The sequence below is a fragment of the Pipistrellus hanaki genome (genome assembly GCF_964339955.1).
Source record: "Pipistrellus hanaki genome assembly, chromosome: 7".
Classification (NCBI taxonomy): Eukaryota; Metazoa; Chordata; class Mammalia; order Chiroptera; family Vespertilionidae; genus Pipistrellus; species Pipistrellus hanaki.
In genome coordinates, this window is record NC_140509.1 from 54,004,998 (window position 1) to 54,023,460 (window position 18,463).

The window sequence follows — 18,463 nt, forward strand, 5'->3', positions numbered from 1 at the left end:
CATGAGCCTGGAAATGGTTTTGTCAGGGCAGAGCATGTAGCAGGGTTAACATTTTCAGGGCCCATTAAATTGGAAGCAAACCAAGGGCAGGGAGCGAGAGAAGGCTTTGGCGTTTACACCCAGCTTTCCCCAAGAGCTGTCCTGGGCCTTCCTTGCTGGCCTCAGCCTCGAACAACACTGACTCACCTTCTACCCTCTCCACCCAATGGTTTCATTGAAAACCGTGCAGCCTTTGTCGAGGATCATTGCAAAACACTAGAGTCAGGAGGGAGGCCTCTGAGAAGGGAACTGGTCTCGTGAGAGCAGGATCAAAACCCAGGAGCCATTGTGACCCCCCAGCAGCTACAGTCACAGGCCAGAAAAAAGACAGGAATACATGTAGCATACCAACTGCCCGGAATCCACAGCCTAGAATAGGATTCCAGAGTCACAGATACCGAGTGGGGGGCTTTCTAAGCACTGTGATTGATTTCAATCCTCCAGACTACCAGCGGGGACAGCCCTCTTACCCCTAGTGACTGACCAAGAGGAAGGAGATCCTAGAAGAGAGACTAGTCCAACATGATGACCCTGGGCAGACACTTACCTGGGGGCTCTGGCCAATCTCAGGTTCCTTTCCTGTCTGGGCTGCCCCTTCGTAGTCCCAGGCCAGAATGGGAAGGTCGGGGAGATGGGAAGTATAGTTCATAGAGAGCCCTGAGCTCCTGCAACAAGTCACTCCCAGGCCAGCAGCACTGGCCTGGCCACGCGGAGGGCCTCCCTTAGCTGTGAATTAGGCCTCTGAGAGGCTTTTCCGTGCTGTCTACTTATGGGAGCTAAGGAAATAAGGGACACCAAGAAGTTGATCAGGTAACATACACAGAGGCTCATATAAATTCCATTCTTTATTAAAAATACAGAAATACTTTTTACAGCATGAACAGAAAATACTGCACTGTCTTGGAATCTTAAGACTTAGAAATTTTATTGAATCACTCTCAGGCTCGTGACACACTGTACTAGAAAAAACACACACTGCTTCCAAAATTAAAAACAAAACAAAACAAAAAAACAACAAAAAAAATGCCCAAATATTAAAATCATTAAGGCTAGTATTATTTCATATATATATATATATATATATATATATTTTATTGATTTTTTACAAAGAGGAAGGGAGAGAGATAGAGAGCTAGAAACGTTGATGAGAGAGAAACATCGACCAGCTGCCTCTTGCACACCCCCTACCGGGGATGTGCCCGCAACCAACACACATGCCCCTGACCGGAATCGAACCTGGGACCTTTCAGTCTGCAGACCAACGCTCTACCACTGAGCCAAACCGCTTTCAGCTAGGCTAGTATTATTTCATGAAACTGTACATATCTGACTATAGTGTACCTACCAGTCACTGTTGAAGGGAGTACATAAAAAACAGACCTCTCAATAATGAACGAATTGGCCCAAAAGAAAAAGTTACAAACAACAGCAAAAAGGCTTTAAAAAAAAATTAAAAGCACCTTTTGATATGACGTCTTATATATAATAATCTATTCATTAAAACACTGTACATAGTAAAAACGAAATGAGCACATCAACTCACTCCTGAAGAACGTGCTTTGCTGGGAGCCTGCTTATTGCAGAGGAGAGGTTTGTAAATATATGCAGCAGAATACCTATATGTTCATACATAGATAATGTATCTGTATAAACTGTACGTGATGAAGTTAAACTAGAGGATAAATACTTTAATAAACTATGCTTTGAGGCACATGAGGAATAAAATTTAGGTTGTCTCTAAGTTATGGACACAGCATCTTTTCTCTCCCTGGCTTTTGTACCTTCGTGTAATGCCTATTTGCATGTAACCTAGTTATCTTATGTTTGCATGCTTTGCAAACTGAATTACAGAACCAAATTGCCTGTTATAATTTCCCATTATGTAGCACAATTACACAGGAACACTTGGAGGTGAGGGGATTGTCCCAATATTAAGAAACGCTGATTGCATCATGCTTGCAAAGAGCAAACATTAAGGAGAGGCTCTTTCCCCAGATGGCAGAGTTTACTGCTCTTTCTCTCCTATGTAAATGCTGTTCCCCATTACAATGAGTTCTATTCACTGATTTCTGGTCTGCAAAATTAGATCCATTGGTATAAAAAAAAAAAAAAAAAAAAAAGCTGGGCCCTAACTCTACACCATTTCTTAAACTCAAAGCTCCACACTCCCAGAGAGCTTCTAAATAAAGCACGGAGTTGAAGCAACGTTCCCAAATTACATTATGCCCACAAAAGGTGAAAGCACAATGGATTTTCAAGTAATTACTGGTAGAGTACCCACAGCACTTACACCACTTCCTTTGCACACCTGCCTCACACAAGCAAAGGATGCACAAACTTTTGCTCCATGACCATTGTCTCAAATTCTCTAACTCAACCTTAAATGCACATATGAATACGTACACACCCACCCTTTAAAGGTCTTTAATTAGAAGGAAAGGAAGGCCATCTAGGCAGGGAAAAGGAAATGTGGCCAACCGTGTTTTTCTCTTTGGGAGATGAGGAAGTGACCTTGGAGATGAGGAGGTGACCTTGGAGATGAGGAGGTGACCTTGGAGATGAGGAGGTGACCTTGGAGATGAGGTGGTGACCTTGGAGATGAGGTGGTGACCTATTTGCACCCTTGGTTCCTGGCTCTTTCATGCAGTGCACGTTAAAGACAGAAGCTCTCCCAGAGAGAGGTTGCAGCTGCCACTCTCCCAGATGGAGAGATTTCAGAAAGCCTCCTGCCTGGGCATATCGGGGAGAGAGGTAGAATAAAACAGTAGAAACATGAGATTAACTAAAGCCGAGTTACAGAAAGAATCTGAAAATAAGCCCCTCGGCTTTCAAAACAAAAGGCATAACATTTCAATCATTAGCATTCAACCTCACAAGCGTAGAGAACATGGATTTCCGCTTACTCAGATGCCCTCATTATTTAGCGAGAGCCTTGTCAGACAATTACAGCCTCTCATGGCGAGTAAAACACAAACCTTCGAGTAAAACACAAATCTTCGGGCCTCCTGATGCTTAGAGAGGTTACAGTGGCACCTAATTAACAAAAACTTTTTACTGCGACTGTAGAGAGACAATAGCAACAGAAGACAATTATGATGAAATGATTTTATTTTATTCATTGATTTAGTTTTCTTGTATGTACAGAATAAAAAGTAAAATATCTACAAATGTAGGTAAAGTATAAAATCTTTATATTAACAAAATTATCTCTAGGTATTTACAGAAGAGAAACATTCTAATCAACTATGTCTGTAAAATGGAAATGTCCCCTATATGAAGTAACTGATACTTCAAAATTTCTGTATGAAATGAGAACTCATTTAAATTTTTTTTTAAATCTTCAAGTGATCAAAGATATCGCTGAACAAAGACAGCAAATTCAATACTGAGGTTTATGACGTGATGGAAATGCACACATGAATATGCACACGAAGAAGTTAGTCCTCCAAAGTCTCTCACCCTTGGGCAGAAACACTTTGAGTTCCTGCAGAGAAACAAGTTTAACCTCCAGACAGACCTCAAGGGTGTGTGATCGTGCTGGATAAAGGCCAGGAATAGAGCATCCCCTTTCCAAAATTTTGCTGCCTTTTCCCCTTCCCTAAACCACATTTCCTTTTGGGAAATACATCATCATCTTCCCTTGCCCGCACTCAAGCCACTTAATATTGCACACGTCTCAGCAGACTTGGAAATGTCTAAAAACAAAACCTTCTCCCAGAAATGCTTCTGATGTCGTCATTTTGCGCCTCATCTTTGGTCCTGACTGGACCCTTCTTACTTAAACAGACCCACTGGCCTGGCTTTGGTCACTTGTAGATGCAGTCAGTGGGTTTGGACAAGCCGCATGTTCTATTGTAAAGGACTTGGAATGACCGGAATTGCTACTGGATGTGAGAGTGACTCCATACAGATTGCAGGAGGCAATGGCTGGGAAAAACAACTCAGCTCATGCTTCTCAAGAGGTATGTCAGATGGGCTCCAGGTCACATGACTCTTGACCTTCAGGGCTGAAGGAGGCGGGAGACCCACCCAGTGGGATGGGTATTTGGGCTTGTGCTTGAGGAAAGCTGATGACGGTTATTAGTGAGCCGTCAGAGTGAGTCACCGAATAGAGCAGTCAAAAGGGATTAGACTCTTGTTCCCAAACCCAAGGCCAGACGGAAAGGACTAGACCTTGAAAATGGAAAGAACAAGTGGACAAGCTGGACGTATGACAGAGCCCAGGAGTGCTGTGGGCGGGTGATGATGGGACAGTGGAAGGCAGGCCAGGGTCAGGAATTCCAAGCCAGGGAGAGAAGAGGCAACTTGTTAATTCTTTATTTCTCTCTCTACCCCTTTCCTTCCCAAAAGGCATTTGAGCTGGTGGAACAGAGAAAAAGAAAAAAAGAAAAAGGAAAAAAAAGAAAGAAACATGAAGAGACAGGAGCAGGAAATGGAAAGTAAAAAAATGATGAGAAGGGATAGCAAAGTGATGGTTACCAGGCTTTGAGGAGGAGTCTCGAGCCTGGGAGAGAAGGTATCTACCGTAGATGAGATCAGACAGGAGGAGAGGCAGAACCTGAAAGTCATGAAGCAGAAGAGTGAGAAACCAATAGCCCCACGGGCCTTTGCTAAGGAGAACTGTGCTGGAAATGTCTTTAAAGGTCCTCTGGATGCCGCCTCGTTTTCAAGATGGGGAGATGGAGGTGTGGCGGGCAGTAATCGGAGAGCTTGTTTCTTTTGCATTGCACCATATCTGCCCCTACTAGGCGGTGTGGAACCCATGAGAGAGAGAGGGAAGAAGTCTCGTCACTGGAGGTGAGCCATTCAGGTATCCCTCAAGCTTCTTCCTCCCAGTTCCTCTGGGATTCTAGCGTTCTAGGTAGGAGGGCTGTCTCTGTGTATTTGCACACATCACAATATCCTCAGCTAACAATGCCTAAAGGTACAGAATGAGATTCCTTTAAAGCGAACTTAATATTGGCCTTCAAAGTAGTCTATACATTGCAGCCTCTCACACTGATATCTGCATATCTATTTAAATTAACAAGTGCATTGTGGCTGTTATTGCACAAACCATTTGTACCCCGTAAGAACACATGCAAGGAAAAGACCTAATGAGTCTGGAGACACATCACTTTACACCTGTTAGTCCATCAGACACCACCCCAGGGGCTTTGGCTCACTTCAGAAGAAAACATGCACCCTCACATGACCACAATGGGCTTCCAACATCACTTGGAAAAGAATGTGTCCTAGCTTCTAAAGATGCCCCAAAAGAGATGTACTAAAAATATTCAGAGCAATGACAACGAATTGGAACATGCACTCAAACTTTTGAGGTGATTTCTTTGAAGGTGAAACACTCTACGTTTTGGTGTGGCTTATGGGGGGGGGGGGGAGAATGGTCATGTGATTCTATGCTCAAAGCTTGTATGTAACCATTTGGGGGAAAAGAGACTCCCCTGATATTTCTAATTCTGTTTTCAAGAGAGGAGATGAGTAAAAAATGGAAGAGGACTTGGAAAGTTCTCATCTACCCATTTCCTGCGGGCTGCATATTCTCAGTCTTCCTACCATCGGCACATATCACAGTGGCTTGCAGGGAAGGTCCAGCTGGGCTGACCTCCTTCCCAAAGTGAGCAAGATATTGGGAGTATAGGGGTCATGAAAGAGCTCTCTGCAGCTCACCAGCTGATGGAAACCCTACTCATTTCTGAGAGGCATCATGGATTGAGAAAAGATGTTTTAAAAGTAAAGTTGTAAACAATCCACTATTACTCTCTAATGCTTGCAGTGGAGTGTTAGGCCAAGCAGAATGGAAAATATGAAGACAAAAAGACACGAGCGAGCCCAGCCGGCATGGTCCGGTGGTTGAGCATTGACCTATGAACCAGGAGGTCGTAGTTGGATTTCTGGTCAGGGCACATTCCCAGGTTCCGGGCTTGATCCCCAGTGTGGAGTGTGCAGGAGGCAGCCAATTAATGATTCTCTTTCATTATTCATGTTTCTATCTCTCTCTCCCTCTCCCTTCCTCTCTGAAATCAATAAAAATATTTTTTTTAAAGAAACACAACATTATTTTTTTAAAAAAAAACAAAAAACCATGAGTGAAATACAAGTCAGTGACTTTGGAGGGTGACCGATCTGAGCACCTGAAGAGCCAGAGGAAATGAAGGCCTTGTGCTCCTCTTGTGGTCTGCTCCTTTTGGCCATTTTCTTTCAGTGAAGATAATGGGCTTCAAGAAAACTAGTGGCTTTTGGAGAAAATATGAACACTGGTCAAACATTCATTCAGTCAGTCATCCAAGGCATATTAATGAGGTGCCTTTTATATGGCAGGTGCTGGATAGTACCTACTTTCTCCAAGTACCAAGATGGAAGTATTTTTATAGAAAATCTATCTGCTCCAGAATTTTATCTAAGCAAGCTACATCAACTACATACTTGGCATACTTTTGAATCTGATTTATAAATCATTGCTAGGTAGTTCTCCTAAGAGAGAGTGCTCTAAAAAGCAAAATCTCCTTTGCAATCCCTTCACAACTCTTCCCCAATTCCCATTCCTCCTTGCATTCGCTCAAATACACACTCACTCATGCCTGGACAAAGCACGACATCTGAGTTGGGCAGAGGGGTCATAAACTGTCTGACTCTCCCATAAATTCACAAAATGTACTTTTCTATCATCAATCCTAACCTGCTTTGGTCTAAACTAAAGCTTCCTTCATCCATTATATCACCAGCCGGTACAATTAAGTGGCAGGGCCTCCGCTTGCCAAAGCATCTTTTTCACAGTTCAACAACTGGGAGGCGCCTGGCCTTATCGATGCTTTCACACAGGCTTACGTAACTCTATCACACGTTCATGTGAACACAGCCAGATTTACAACGACACGGAAAATTCTCCGGGCCACGCTTTCCGTGTGCATTTGAGGCCACAGAAATGCCGCTCGTGTTTTATGACAAGGCTGATGAACCCGAGGACCACGACCTTCCCCGAGTTCTACATTTCTATCGAGTGTCTGCTCCTCTGTCCTCGTGCAGCGGGGCTGGGATCGCTTGCCAACGTCAGTTTGTAATAACGGGTGTGGTTACTGCATGGACAAGCTCTGTTAAAAAGGGAAAGATCGCAGAGCTGGCTCCCTCTCAAACGTCTGTGTCTGATTCACAGACATCTGTGTCTCCCTGAGAAATAACTTTCACAACCAGAGCTGTCCAACAAAGAAACAAGCCACTTCCTATGGGAGTGAGCTCCTCCGCAAGGGAAGTGGCCGGGCAGGGCCTTTTCTCAGGGCCGTGGGGAAGGCGTCCCAGCGCGCGGGAGGGACGGGGAGAGGATGCTGCCTCGCGGAGGGAGGCAGCCTCGGGTCACACACGCTCACTCTGAAGTGACGCCCACGGAGGGCCTGGCGTTTCACAGTGGGCTGTTTGGAGAAGCGAGGCCGAGGGGAGGTTTCACGGGAGGCTCCAGGGGAAGGCATTTGGGTTGGCCTTTGCCATAAGCCTCCACGGAAGTGCCTCTAAGGCTCAGGTCATGAGGTCAAGCTACAGAGCAGAGCATGGTGGGCTGGCTGCCCAGAGCAAGTCTAAGTGGAATTTTAGACCCTTTAGGACAAGCATGGCATGGGGGCCTCCCCCCACCCCCACCGCACCCCGGCCTCGAGTTTGACATGCTTGCTTTAGGCAGAAGGATGCTCTGTCCCCACACTATCTGACATCGTTATTTAATCGGCTGCCGAACAAGCTTGGGCTCTTGAGTGGGTCTCTGCTCCTCTCCTGCCCCTGCCTCTCAGAACCAACCCTGGCCCAGCTCTCGGACCCGGAGGAGGGTGTCATTCTTCAGCTCTGCGTGCTGTCTCTTCCTCTGGAACCCCAAGCTCTCCCTGTAGGGTTTCGGCGCGCAGGTCTGGGGCCCTGCGTGGGGAAGCAGAGGGTGCAGGGCAGCAAATGTTCCCCTGAAAACGTGCTTTTGCTCCCCCGTCGGGGGGAATTTCCTGGCGCGGGGCGAGCGGCGCGGGCTTTCTTCTGGAGCGCAGCGCCCCGGTGCCGTCCATGTGTGAGCATACCGCGGCGACCGCGGAGGAATTTACCCCAGGAAGTGTCCCAGCTGCTGTCCATTAGCATTAGAGCAAATTACACAAAGCAAATTGTTAGCAGACATGTTTCCGTAATATTTAACTGGTGGCAATAAATAAGAGCGATTCCCTTTCAAATAAATGCTGCGTTCCCAAAAACTCCGGCTTCCAATTGTCCGTGAAGGAATCATCTCGGAGGAGGAGGGAGGACAGACACCCTGGGAGTGCAGGCTCCTCCCGGAGGAGCTCAGGTGCAGGGTGCGTGCGGCTGCTGGAATGACAGGGTGGGGCGTCTGCAGGCACCTGTGTGTCCCTCCACCTGCCAGATGCAGCGCCAGCCTGGGCATGGCCTCCTGCCGCAGGAGGTGCACGTGGCAGGACAGCTCTCCTCCGCGCTTGGAGTGTGTTCCTGAACCACAACCCCGGGCAGGCTTTCACTTTCTCCTTAACAAGAGATTACCTTTTTAAAAATGTATCTGCTCCTTCACCATCCCATGTTTTGTTATCTGAGATTTTTTTTTTTTTTTTATGAGACCCCATCGGAGAAGTGTTGAAAAAGTGTCCCATCAGAACAGACATCGAACAGCACCGCCTTCTGCTCACACACATGAAAACCTGGCTGCTTCTTCAGAGAGAAAACATCATTTCTCATCTTTCGCGACCTCCTGACAATGACTAAATTCCGGTTCCATGTCACCTCCGAGCATTTCCAACTATCTTCAGAGATATGACAAAGTTCTCCTAAAACAATCTCAAAAAACAACTTAAAATAATTTTAATATTTAAAAAGTAAAAAACGTCTCATACAAGATGTAAATACAAAAATAGACTATTGCAGCTTCAAGGGCTGGGAGTGTTAGAAGAGGTGCTCTTTCCTTGTTTTCCTAAGAAATTCATAGTTTTGTCACCCCCCCTCACTGATTTCCTTTTCAAGCATGCCCACCTCAGCTCGGCATTCCTCTGCTGTGTATTTCAATATCATACTGATTCTCCAGCAGAGCCCTTCACTCCTTTTTTCTGCTGGAAGGAAACAAGCTTGGCAGCCCGGCTGATGGAAATGCCAGGAGCCAGTGTCCAGTGGGCAGTGAACCAGACGCTGAAGAATATTGCTCCTTGCCTACAGGTCTCCCTGGCTGGCCTCTCCCCTTTGGTCAGTGAGCCTCAGTCATCTCCGAGTTGGGTAGGCCCAGAAGCCCCCAGCTGCCTCCAGGGCACCCCCTGCTGGCAATAGAAGGTAAGCACTTTCTGCCTTCCTGTTACAAAGCTTGAGACACACATTTAACCAAACAAACATAACAGCTGATACACTCCCAGCCACTTCCTAAGGCTCTTCCAACTAGTGTTAGGACTCTCTCTCTCTCTCTCTCTCTCTCTCTCTCTCTCTCTCTCTCTCTCTCTCTCACACACACACACACACACACACACACACACACAACCTTTTACCTGAAGTCTTCACCAAAGGAATAATGTGCTTCATAAAACATTTAAAACATCTTAGGCAATAGAATTGTCTCTATATTTTTTAAAAAAGTGTTTAAAGAAAAGTATAATTGAAAATATTTGGAACATGAACACACACTCTCTAATTTGAAAACACGCAAAACTATAGCATTATACGTCCCAACCTGAAGCAAAGCTACGATAGTGGCATAACAACTACAACATCTGTGCAAGTGTGGGGCCCCACATAAGCTCACATTTAGACAAGAGCGACGCACACACGGCCCGACTCTTTAAGGTCTGTTTGGAGGAAATGGCCTGGCATGTTTTACATTTGCTGGGCTATGTGGCTGCCTGGTTTGACAAGATTTCTGAAAGGGGTGAAAATTAATTATTATTGCAGCAGTGCCGCAATGATTTGGTTGGCTAAGTGCATTCCAGTGCAGAAACAGGCGAGGGAGAATTCCCTCTCCGCGCTACTCTCTGATACGGCAGCATTTGTTTTCAGAGGAATGAGATTTCCAAAAAGTCAAACCTTAAATATCATGGCTTCAGCAATCTGTCCTGCTTCAAGTTTAATACAAAACGAGATAGCACCTCCGTGAGAGCAGTTGCACGTGAACATGGATCCAGTGTTCCCCTAGACTCGAGATGGCCACATCTCTCACCCCTGAAAACTACCCACAGCACCCCTTTGGCGTTGTTTGGGGGTGGTTTCGATCTGGGGGCACAGTGTTCATGTTTTTGTAGTGAGGGGGTTGCTAGTGAGGGTTGGGGGAGGGGGGAGCTGTGAAAGTCTCTCAATGAGGTATATGTTGATGGAAGAGGCACCATGAGTTCCAGAGGGTTGAGCAGAATCAGTGGAGAAGCGTGGGTTGTTGAGGGGATTCCAGACCTCTCACAGCATGGCACGGAGTATTTCTTATGATCTTCATCTAAGGCTAACCAGTTTCCAAAGAATCAGTTTACAAAGCTCCCCGGGGCTGCCTTGGGGTTTGGGCAGGCCATGTCCTGCACAAGGGCACCTGGCTGAGGGGTGAGGGGCAGAAATCCCAGCCGGTTCCACTCTCCCACCGAGACCCCTGCAAAGGCTGCCTCCTGGAGGTATCTGGGCCAAGGGAAACCCTGGGGTTCTTTTTGATCCTCACCCTTCAGATAGCAAAGCCTGGTCTTCATCTCCTCACCTCCAACTACGAGTTTTTATTTATTTATCTTTTAAGAAAGAGGAAATGCCCTGGCAAAGGTGAATTCATTTTAAAGATATGTTTTCTGTTCAGTGAGAGAGGAAGGGAAAAAAGAGAGAGGGAAAGGGATAGAAAGAAGCATGAAGACAAAGTTGTCCTTCTGTCTAGCAAATTGTGGATGCACCGTCCTTCCCTGGACACAGCTGCAAAGGGGTAGAAAATCAATTTTTTCCCATTACTCCACCGCGAAGAGGGGAAACCTATTTGTAAACGGAATTAAGCCCAATAATTGCATGTCTGCGTGTTTGTTAAGGACTAGAAAAATTAGCCACAGATACAACTACATAATCCAGCAATGTAACTAGCAACCAACACTCTCATTTCAAAGCTCAGTTGAGACATTTTTCTTCTTTTTTAAAGAAACACCCATGGCTAAATGTCACTAAGACTGTTCGGCGGGCCAACGTATTGACACCTCAGTAAGGATTCTGGAAGAGAAGAAACTCCAAAGCCCCATCTGGGATGAACGAACTTCCAATTTCTTGCCTTCGCTGCTTGTGCATCAGTCCGTAATAATGATTGGCTAAAAACCAGAACCTTCTAGAAGATGGTTTCTTTCCAATTACCTTTGGGAGGTAATTAGGTCTTCCCACGTCTGCAATCCACGGTGCTGACCTTGGAATAAATTCCCTATGCTGTGTAGGCTAGATCTTGCTCACAGAAGCCCTAACCCTCCTACTGAGGACAGAATTATCAGCCTGCAGGAGTGACGGTCCTGAAATCTCATTAGCAGTCTGCCCTCTAGTGGGATAACACAGTACTTCAGATCACTGGGAATAGAAAAGGGTTGGTTTTTTTCTTCTCTTTCGGAGAGCAAAAGAATTCAAGTTTTCCAGATAGTGCAAGGGGAGGCATTTATCTCCAAAGACAGCCTTCAGAGCTAAATCAAGCAAGGCTCACAATGATACGTCCCCGGGTCACAGTCGAAGACAGGTGGTGCTGTGGTGGGCGTGGCCACAAGGCCTGCAGAGCGAGACCAAGGTCTTTTCCCACCCGTGGAACCCTCCAGGGTTCACCTTGGGCGATAGCACTCAGTTCCCCACACTCTCATTGTCCAAATAGGACCTACTCTGATGGCAACCAACCTATTAGGAATGTTACAGATAATAGGCATTTTTGTAATTTTTTTTGGCAAATCATTAACACAAAAGAGCCTTTGAAATGGGGCCAGGTTGACTTTTGGAAAAGGCAAGGCGTTTTGTAAAAAGACCCCGTCTTTGTGCCTGTTGTTTTGAGAAGAGAATCTGTTTTTCCATGGTGGCTGGATGTTGGTAAGGCAGAGATGATCTCGAGATCTGCTGTCTGGATTTTGCTTCTGTCTTCTAGAAACTTTCAGAACTTGGCCTGCTTCAGTTTGTCAATATGGTAACAGAGCTTCAGCGCAGGCCCCAGCTTCAGGCCCAGGTACTTCATAATCATGTCACTCTTCAGCAACAAGAGGGCATTGCCGTCAATCTCCTGGTGGAACAGGGTCAGAACAAAGGAAACCCAGAAGATGGTCAGAGCGATCCAGGCGGTGGCTACAGTGAAAGTGTGGTCAGGGGGTGAGGTAAGGGAATGTGGATGCACTTAGGAACATGTTCTTAGTCCCCACGCAATACCTTCTTTAAAAGATGGAGCAAACATGTTATATGCTCCTCTCCCTGGGGTAATTTAATACAGTGGATCTTTCATATTCCTACTTTATCAGGGTTGAAGGAATTAAACATAACTCCAGCAGGGTCCTAATATCTCACCTATGATGTCTATCTCCTCATCCGATCTAGGGCTAAATGAGCAAGAAGTGTGCGATGGACTGAGTGTTCCCTGACCCCTCCCCATTCATATGTTGAAATCCTTGCCTCCAAAAGGTGGTTACTTTGGAGGTAATTAGATCACCATGGTGAAGTCCTCACGAATGGGATCAGTGTCCTTACACAACGAGAAGATGACAATCTGCAACCTGGGAAGGGGTTCTCACCAGATGAAGACCAGGCTGATCTCGGACTTCTGGTCTCCAGGACCGAAAAGTGAATTGCTATTCATAGCTACTACATTTGTGGGAATTGAGGATAACAGCAATAGAAAACTGACATAGAAAGCTTGGCAGGTTAAATATGAATTCTTATCTTTTTTTTCTTTTTTTTTCATTTACCACCTTTACATATTTCAGGATCTCCTACATGATTGTAAGAATGCCTGCTAACTGAAGGCTATCTACAATCCAGGCACCATGCTAGACACTCGGATGCATCTTCTCCCTTAACCCTCAAACTTCTTAGGACCAGGCACTAATAGTGTGCCTGGTATATCGTAGGTGTGCTAAAAATATTTGTTGAATGCACGGATGGATTGATGGATGGGCAGGAAAACAGGCACTCCTGTTAAAGGACAACATGATGGAACCGATGGGACAAATATCCCTCTAAAACAAACGAAGTGGTGGTTGTGCTCTGAGAAGAACCAGCCTCCTTGAGTGGTGCCCTCAGAGCTCAGTTCAGAACCACTCCCAGCCCCCAGCTCCCTGAACCTCACCCTCCTCCCATGCCTCCCCTCCCCTCCTCCCCGGGGCCGGGCCCACCACACACATACATGCTTTCTGAAGAGCTCCACATGAGGCCCCAGAGCCTGCGGGTCAGCGTCTTTCACAAACCGGACCACGTCCTCCACGGTCCAGGTGGACGGGTTCCTGCTCCTTGGCCGCCTGCCGTCCTGCCCGTCTGGAGAAGGGCTTGAGGCTGGATGGGTGAACATGGAGAGCAAGACCATTAGACACCAGGACAAGGGCCTCAGCACCTATCTGCTTCCACCGGGCCCTCAAGTCCAAGGTGCTGGTCTGAGTAACCTCCTGTGGCAGAGCAGGGCTGTGAGTGGCTGCACTCTGGTTGTGACCCGGCGTTCCTCCAGCTTCCCTTGTCCACCTTGAGCTGGGTGCTGATGCGGGTGGAGCCTAGGCAAACTGTTTGGTGGGAAACGGTGTCCTCTCATTACGGGGTTTGTAATCATTGGCTTCTCCATTGCTCTAAGTATGTATTTGTAAAAACTGGGTCGATCAATGTAAAATGATTCAGTATCTTTTGCAGAAACAGTGTAAATAACTCATACGAGAGCCTTGTGTGGGTAATCCTTAATCCCCCTTTCAGGCCAGAAAAAAAGCTGAGGCTCTGACTAGTGAGGCCGCTTTCCCACAGAACAATCCTGTCTCAGATGTGGGGGAGCCTTCGCTCTGTTCCCTTCTCCAGCCTCAGGGGGCCACGGTTCTCTGCGTCCCTTCTTCCCTCCACACTGTACGGTGCTCGAGGAAAGCACAGCCTCACAACGTAATGGTTTGGCTGAGAACTGGGCTTTCTTGGACATTTCCCTGCCTTTTCCTTGTTGCAGCTGGAAGAGGCCCCTGAGGTTGTCTGGCACGGGCACTTTTGCCGGGAACTGTCGCCGTCCTCCCCTCCCCCCCCCCGCCCCTCCTCCCAAGCCCTCTGCATGCAGATGTGTGCTCATTAGAGGTGACTCCACAGCCTTTAAAGACATCTGCACTCAACATGGGGACGAGGCATCACGGAATCGCGCTTGCCTCTGGATCCCACCCCGTCGAAGCTTCGGCATTAGTCAGCGTGATAATAGATGCTCTGGTTTCAAAGGCTGGAAGACCACGGTGCCAAGAATGATTTTAGAGTGATCAGAGCAGAGGGCAAATCTAATTTCCTGTATTTGAGAGAATGAAAAGATTCCAGGCCGACTCACAGCCTCCTCTGTGGGAGCCTGAGTTCCTCTGAGCAGGGCCAGGGAACAGGAAGGACAGAGCAAGGGAGGTGTGTGTCTCTAGGAGGCGGTGCGCCAGGGGATGGCGCTGGAGGGAGAGAGGCCCCCTCCTGGCGCCTGCTGCTCACTGCAGCATTTTTCACTTCTCCAGGCTGGAAGGGCTGCAGCCGGGCCTGGGAGCTCTCTGAGGGGCCTTTGGTCACACAAGACAGAGCAGCAGGAGGCCTGTCACACCCCTGAAGTTGCTCAAGCTCCAAAGCACACGAATCCCTCTATAAGGAAGAGAAATGGAGCTTTCCGGTAGGTAGCAGGTTTGCAAAGCCTTTGCAGTGGCCTCTGCTCGCAGAGATAACAGACACACCAGCCCCTCCAGCGCTGTGAAGGTGTCAGGAAGACGGACGGGTACGGCCAGGCAGAGGTGATGGACAGTGGTGAGATGTTATGGATGTGAAAAAAAATCCTGCTCCTAAAAGAACAGAGCGTACAACGTGCTCGCCTGGGGTCGTTAGGGAGACAGCATTCTCCAGCACGGAGGACGCAGTGCACGATCCTGTCCACTCCCTGGGTGGCTGGAGCCGTGAAAGAGAAACCCATGTGTAACTAAAGATGGCTGTTGTCATTTCTAAAGCGGAATTCACATTCCCCAGGAATAGAATGACTAGGAATCAGGGTTCAAAGCAGTCCCAGCATTCTCACAGCACAAGCACTTGTACGGCTACCTCCGAGTCTCTCCTGCCTCACACACCCACAAGCACGTGCGTAATTCCCTTTTGTGCAATCATAAATGACTTAGCTAACAATGGGGTCACGAGAAGAAGGGAATGAGCAATGAGCTCGGAGTCAGAAATCCCTACCGCCCACCAGCTACTCTGTGCCTCTTGGGTGTGAAATAAGGGAGCTGGGAAGGACCTCGAAGGTCCCTTCCACCTGAGACACTGCATAGCCCCTTTACACCACAGGCTGCCCTTTGCAACACTCACGGTTAGCCGCTCACACAACAGAGCTTCACCTGAGACCTTCATCTGTGTCCATGTGCAAAGCCCATGGGATGAAGAACCAAGAACAGCCAAGCTCCCGGTCCCTTTCCTGGCCCTGATCATTCTCTATGGGCTGCTGTTTCTTCAACTTGTTTCTCACGAATATTGTAAGAATCAGTGAATGTGTAGCTTTGGGCTGGAACCAGATCAGAAGCTTCTGAAGGAAAGCCCATCAGTGCCCAAAAGGGGACTAGGCTGCCTTTCTTCGGGCTGCCTGTAGATCCCCTTAGCAGCCAGAGCTGGGCTGGAGGAGACAGGGTGAAGGCAATGGGGAGGGTAGATCTGTCCTCAGCTCCTCCTCCTCACCTGCTCCATAGAATGCACCCTTCCTAGAAACAAGGCAGGCAGTGCATAAGGTGGCAGGTTAGCCCGCAATCTGGGCAGCATCAGGCAACTTAAAAGTGTTGTCTTTCATTGTTTCTATTACAATAGTCTTCCCTATGAGGGGAGGGAGGTGGGAGACAGAAGAGGGCCTGCCCAATTCTTAGATTGTAATCAAGTTTTAATTTTATTCCTTCAAGACCAGCTGCCATGTTTGTATGAGAAGAGAGGATGCCTCTAGAGACAAGGAGAGGCCGTAGGCCTGAAGAGAGGCCCAGCAGGGCTGATTCATCTTCTGCTACCACTGTGGCCCCTGGGCACGCAGCTTGATCTCACCTCTTGTCCCCACTGCCCTCCCGGCCAGCTCCTGCTTCCCCTTCCAGCTGGCTCCACGGTCACCTCTCTGGGAAACCTTTCCTGACTCCCCAGAGGAGGCCCAGCAAGCTCTCCCTACCGGACTCTCCCATAGCAGCCATACTTGTCCTGTGGGGCAAATCACTGCTGTGATTCAGTGTGTGCAATTGTTCTGTTTGTCTCTGGAGCTGCACCCTGTCAGCTCCATCCTTAGACCCGAGACGATCCCCTGGCATGTTGAGCTCTGCTGGCATCTCTCTAAGTCTTAGCGGGTGCAACTCTTCTCCCCAGAATGAACAGACCCTTGCCCTGCCTTCAGCCACCCACTCACATCACATACAGTGCTGTTCCCATCCTTGTTCCGGCGGAATTGTCTGTCCGTCACCCGGACGCCATACACTACGAAAGCAAACTCCAACTCATGGGAAGCAAGTGGGTGCTAATAACAATGTCTGATTTACTTTGTTCCTTGATTCTGAAGCCTGGGCCTGAAGTTGTGTCTGGGAATTCTACAGCACGTCCTGTTATAGAGGCAAGAGTCAGGACGCTTTTGTTGTCTGCAGCCTCTTTACGGCTCTCAGTGATTACATATCCCGGAGGAGAGACGGGAGAGAGCTCTTGAGTTTTCACCCGAGGATCAGCAAAACACAACAGGTAAATGTGTCCTGTGATGACATCCCTTCCGAGTCCACTGGCAGAGGTGATGGGTGTGATGTATCGAGACAGCAGGCGGCCAGGGAAAGTGTTCACGTGAGAGGGAAGGCTCACAGCTTTGTCACGTCGTCCATATCCACTCCCCTGCCTGCAGCCTCGTGCCGTGTTCTGCCTCTGGTTTTAATCCATTTTGATTGGCACCATGGGTGGGGGGTGGGAGGGTAGGGGGGAATTCATTGCTAGATTCCTTCCAAGGTTTATGACTCGGGTCAAACCCTCTTAAAGGGGCTTGGTTCCTTCATACCAACTGCTTTCACTGGGGATGCTATTTCAGAGCAATATGGGGCAGTTCCTTGTGCACAGGGAAAACTAATGGCCCTCCAGAGGGCCCCCAGCAGGCAGCAAGGTGACAAATGGGTATGGCGGCCCATAGCTTTCTCTCTACTTGATCCCACATGGTTTATTTCCATGGCTTCCAAATGCGGTTAGCTGTGCAAATTACGTTCAAGCAAAGCATACGTAAAGCCCCACTCTGCAAATACAAAGGGGCCCCGATTAAAGAGATTGGGGTGTTGGAGTCCTGTCTGCTCCCATCCCCTCTGCCCTTCCCAAGAACCTCAGAGGGTTAGTTGCTCATTAAATAGAAATGTAGCATATGCCTCAAACAAGCAGGCCCCCCTTCTGGGGTTGCAGAGGAGACAAATACGAGCAAGAAACCTCCCAAAGCTGAGGGTCTGGCTCCTACTGGAGGGAGGAATACTAGAGACGAGAAAACAGAGTGCCAGCAGAGGAAGCAGGAGAGAAAGAACACATCTAATCGTGGGGTGTGGCTGAGCTGCCACTTGCCTAGCCAATAGCTTTTTTTCCTGTTTCTTCCTTTGTAATAGAAGCCCTGATTTCCCCGCCGGGACCATGGTTGCTTGGAATTGAAACTATATTTCCCAGCTTCCCTTGCAGCTCATGGCCATGTGACTAAATTCTGGCCAATGAGAGGTAAGCAGACGTGGAAACCTCAGTCCGGATTTGCCAGCACTGCCCTCTGTCCCCTGACCCTCCCCACCCACTTCCTTCATCTGGATGCTGAGAGTATGTATGGCTGGCTAGCTCTTTCTGGTATCTGTGGTTCCATTTCGCACCCTGAAGGAAGCACTGAGTAAAAGGGATTTGGGGAGCACTAAAGAGTTAAGGCACCCACAAAGGGTAAACAATTTCATTTTCGGCAGTGTGTCACAGAGGCTCGGCCACGGATCTCAGCTGTTAATCCTGCAGCAGCTTTGCTCCGGGGAGGCTGGCGGCTGTGTGTTTCTGAACATCCCACTGCCCGAGGGCATCTGCTGACTATGAACAACTCTGATTTTCAGGATATCAGGCAAAGTTCTCACTAATATGTCTAAGTTGTCAAAGAGACCTTCGACAGTCAGGATACAGTTGGTGGTTTGCTTGGAATGGAAGGCAGTGGGAACTGGAGAGCTGTTTCTCCCCAAAGCCCTGGGAGGCAGGAGTCCTGAGCGAGAGGGGCTGTCATGGGTCCAGCCGGGGCTCCGACAGAGAGGGCTTCCTCAGAGCCGGCCCTGCCTCT

At 48.0% G+C, this 18,463-nt stretch overlaps 1 protein-coding gene across 8 annotated transcripts in view; it reads right to left on the reverse strand.

Moving 5' to 3' along the window:
• Nucleotides 1-1,206: 1,206 nt before the first annotated feature.
• Nucleotides 1,207-18,463, reverse strand: part of SCML4 (Scm polycomb group protein like 4) — a 76,649-nt gene continuing 59,392 nt past the window's right edge. For 6 of the 8 annotated variants that reach the window (XR_014795579.1, XR_014795580.1, XR_014795581.1 and 3 more), the window contains 3 exons: nucleotides 13,352-13,497; nucleotides 2,631-12,238; nucleotides 1,208-2,570 (listed from right to left, as the gene is read on the reverse strand). Coding sequence is in view for 1 of the 8 variants with exons in the window: in XM_084890554.1 (XP_084746680.1) it covers nucleotides 12,113-12,238; nucleotides 13,352-13,497 (272 nt within the window). In the remaining 7 variants the exon portion in view is untranslated. Of the gene's footprint in view, nucleotides 12,239-13,351; nucleotides 13,498-18,463 lie in introns of all 8 variants that reach the window. The other 2 variants (XR_014795578.1, XM_084890554.1) reach the window with 2 other exon arrangements.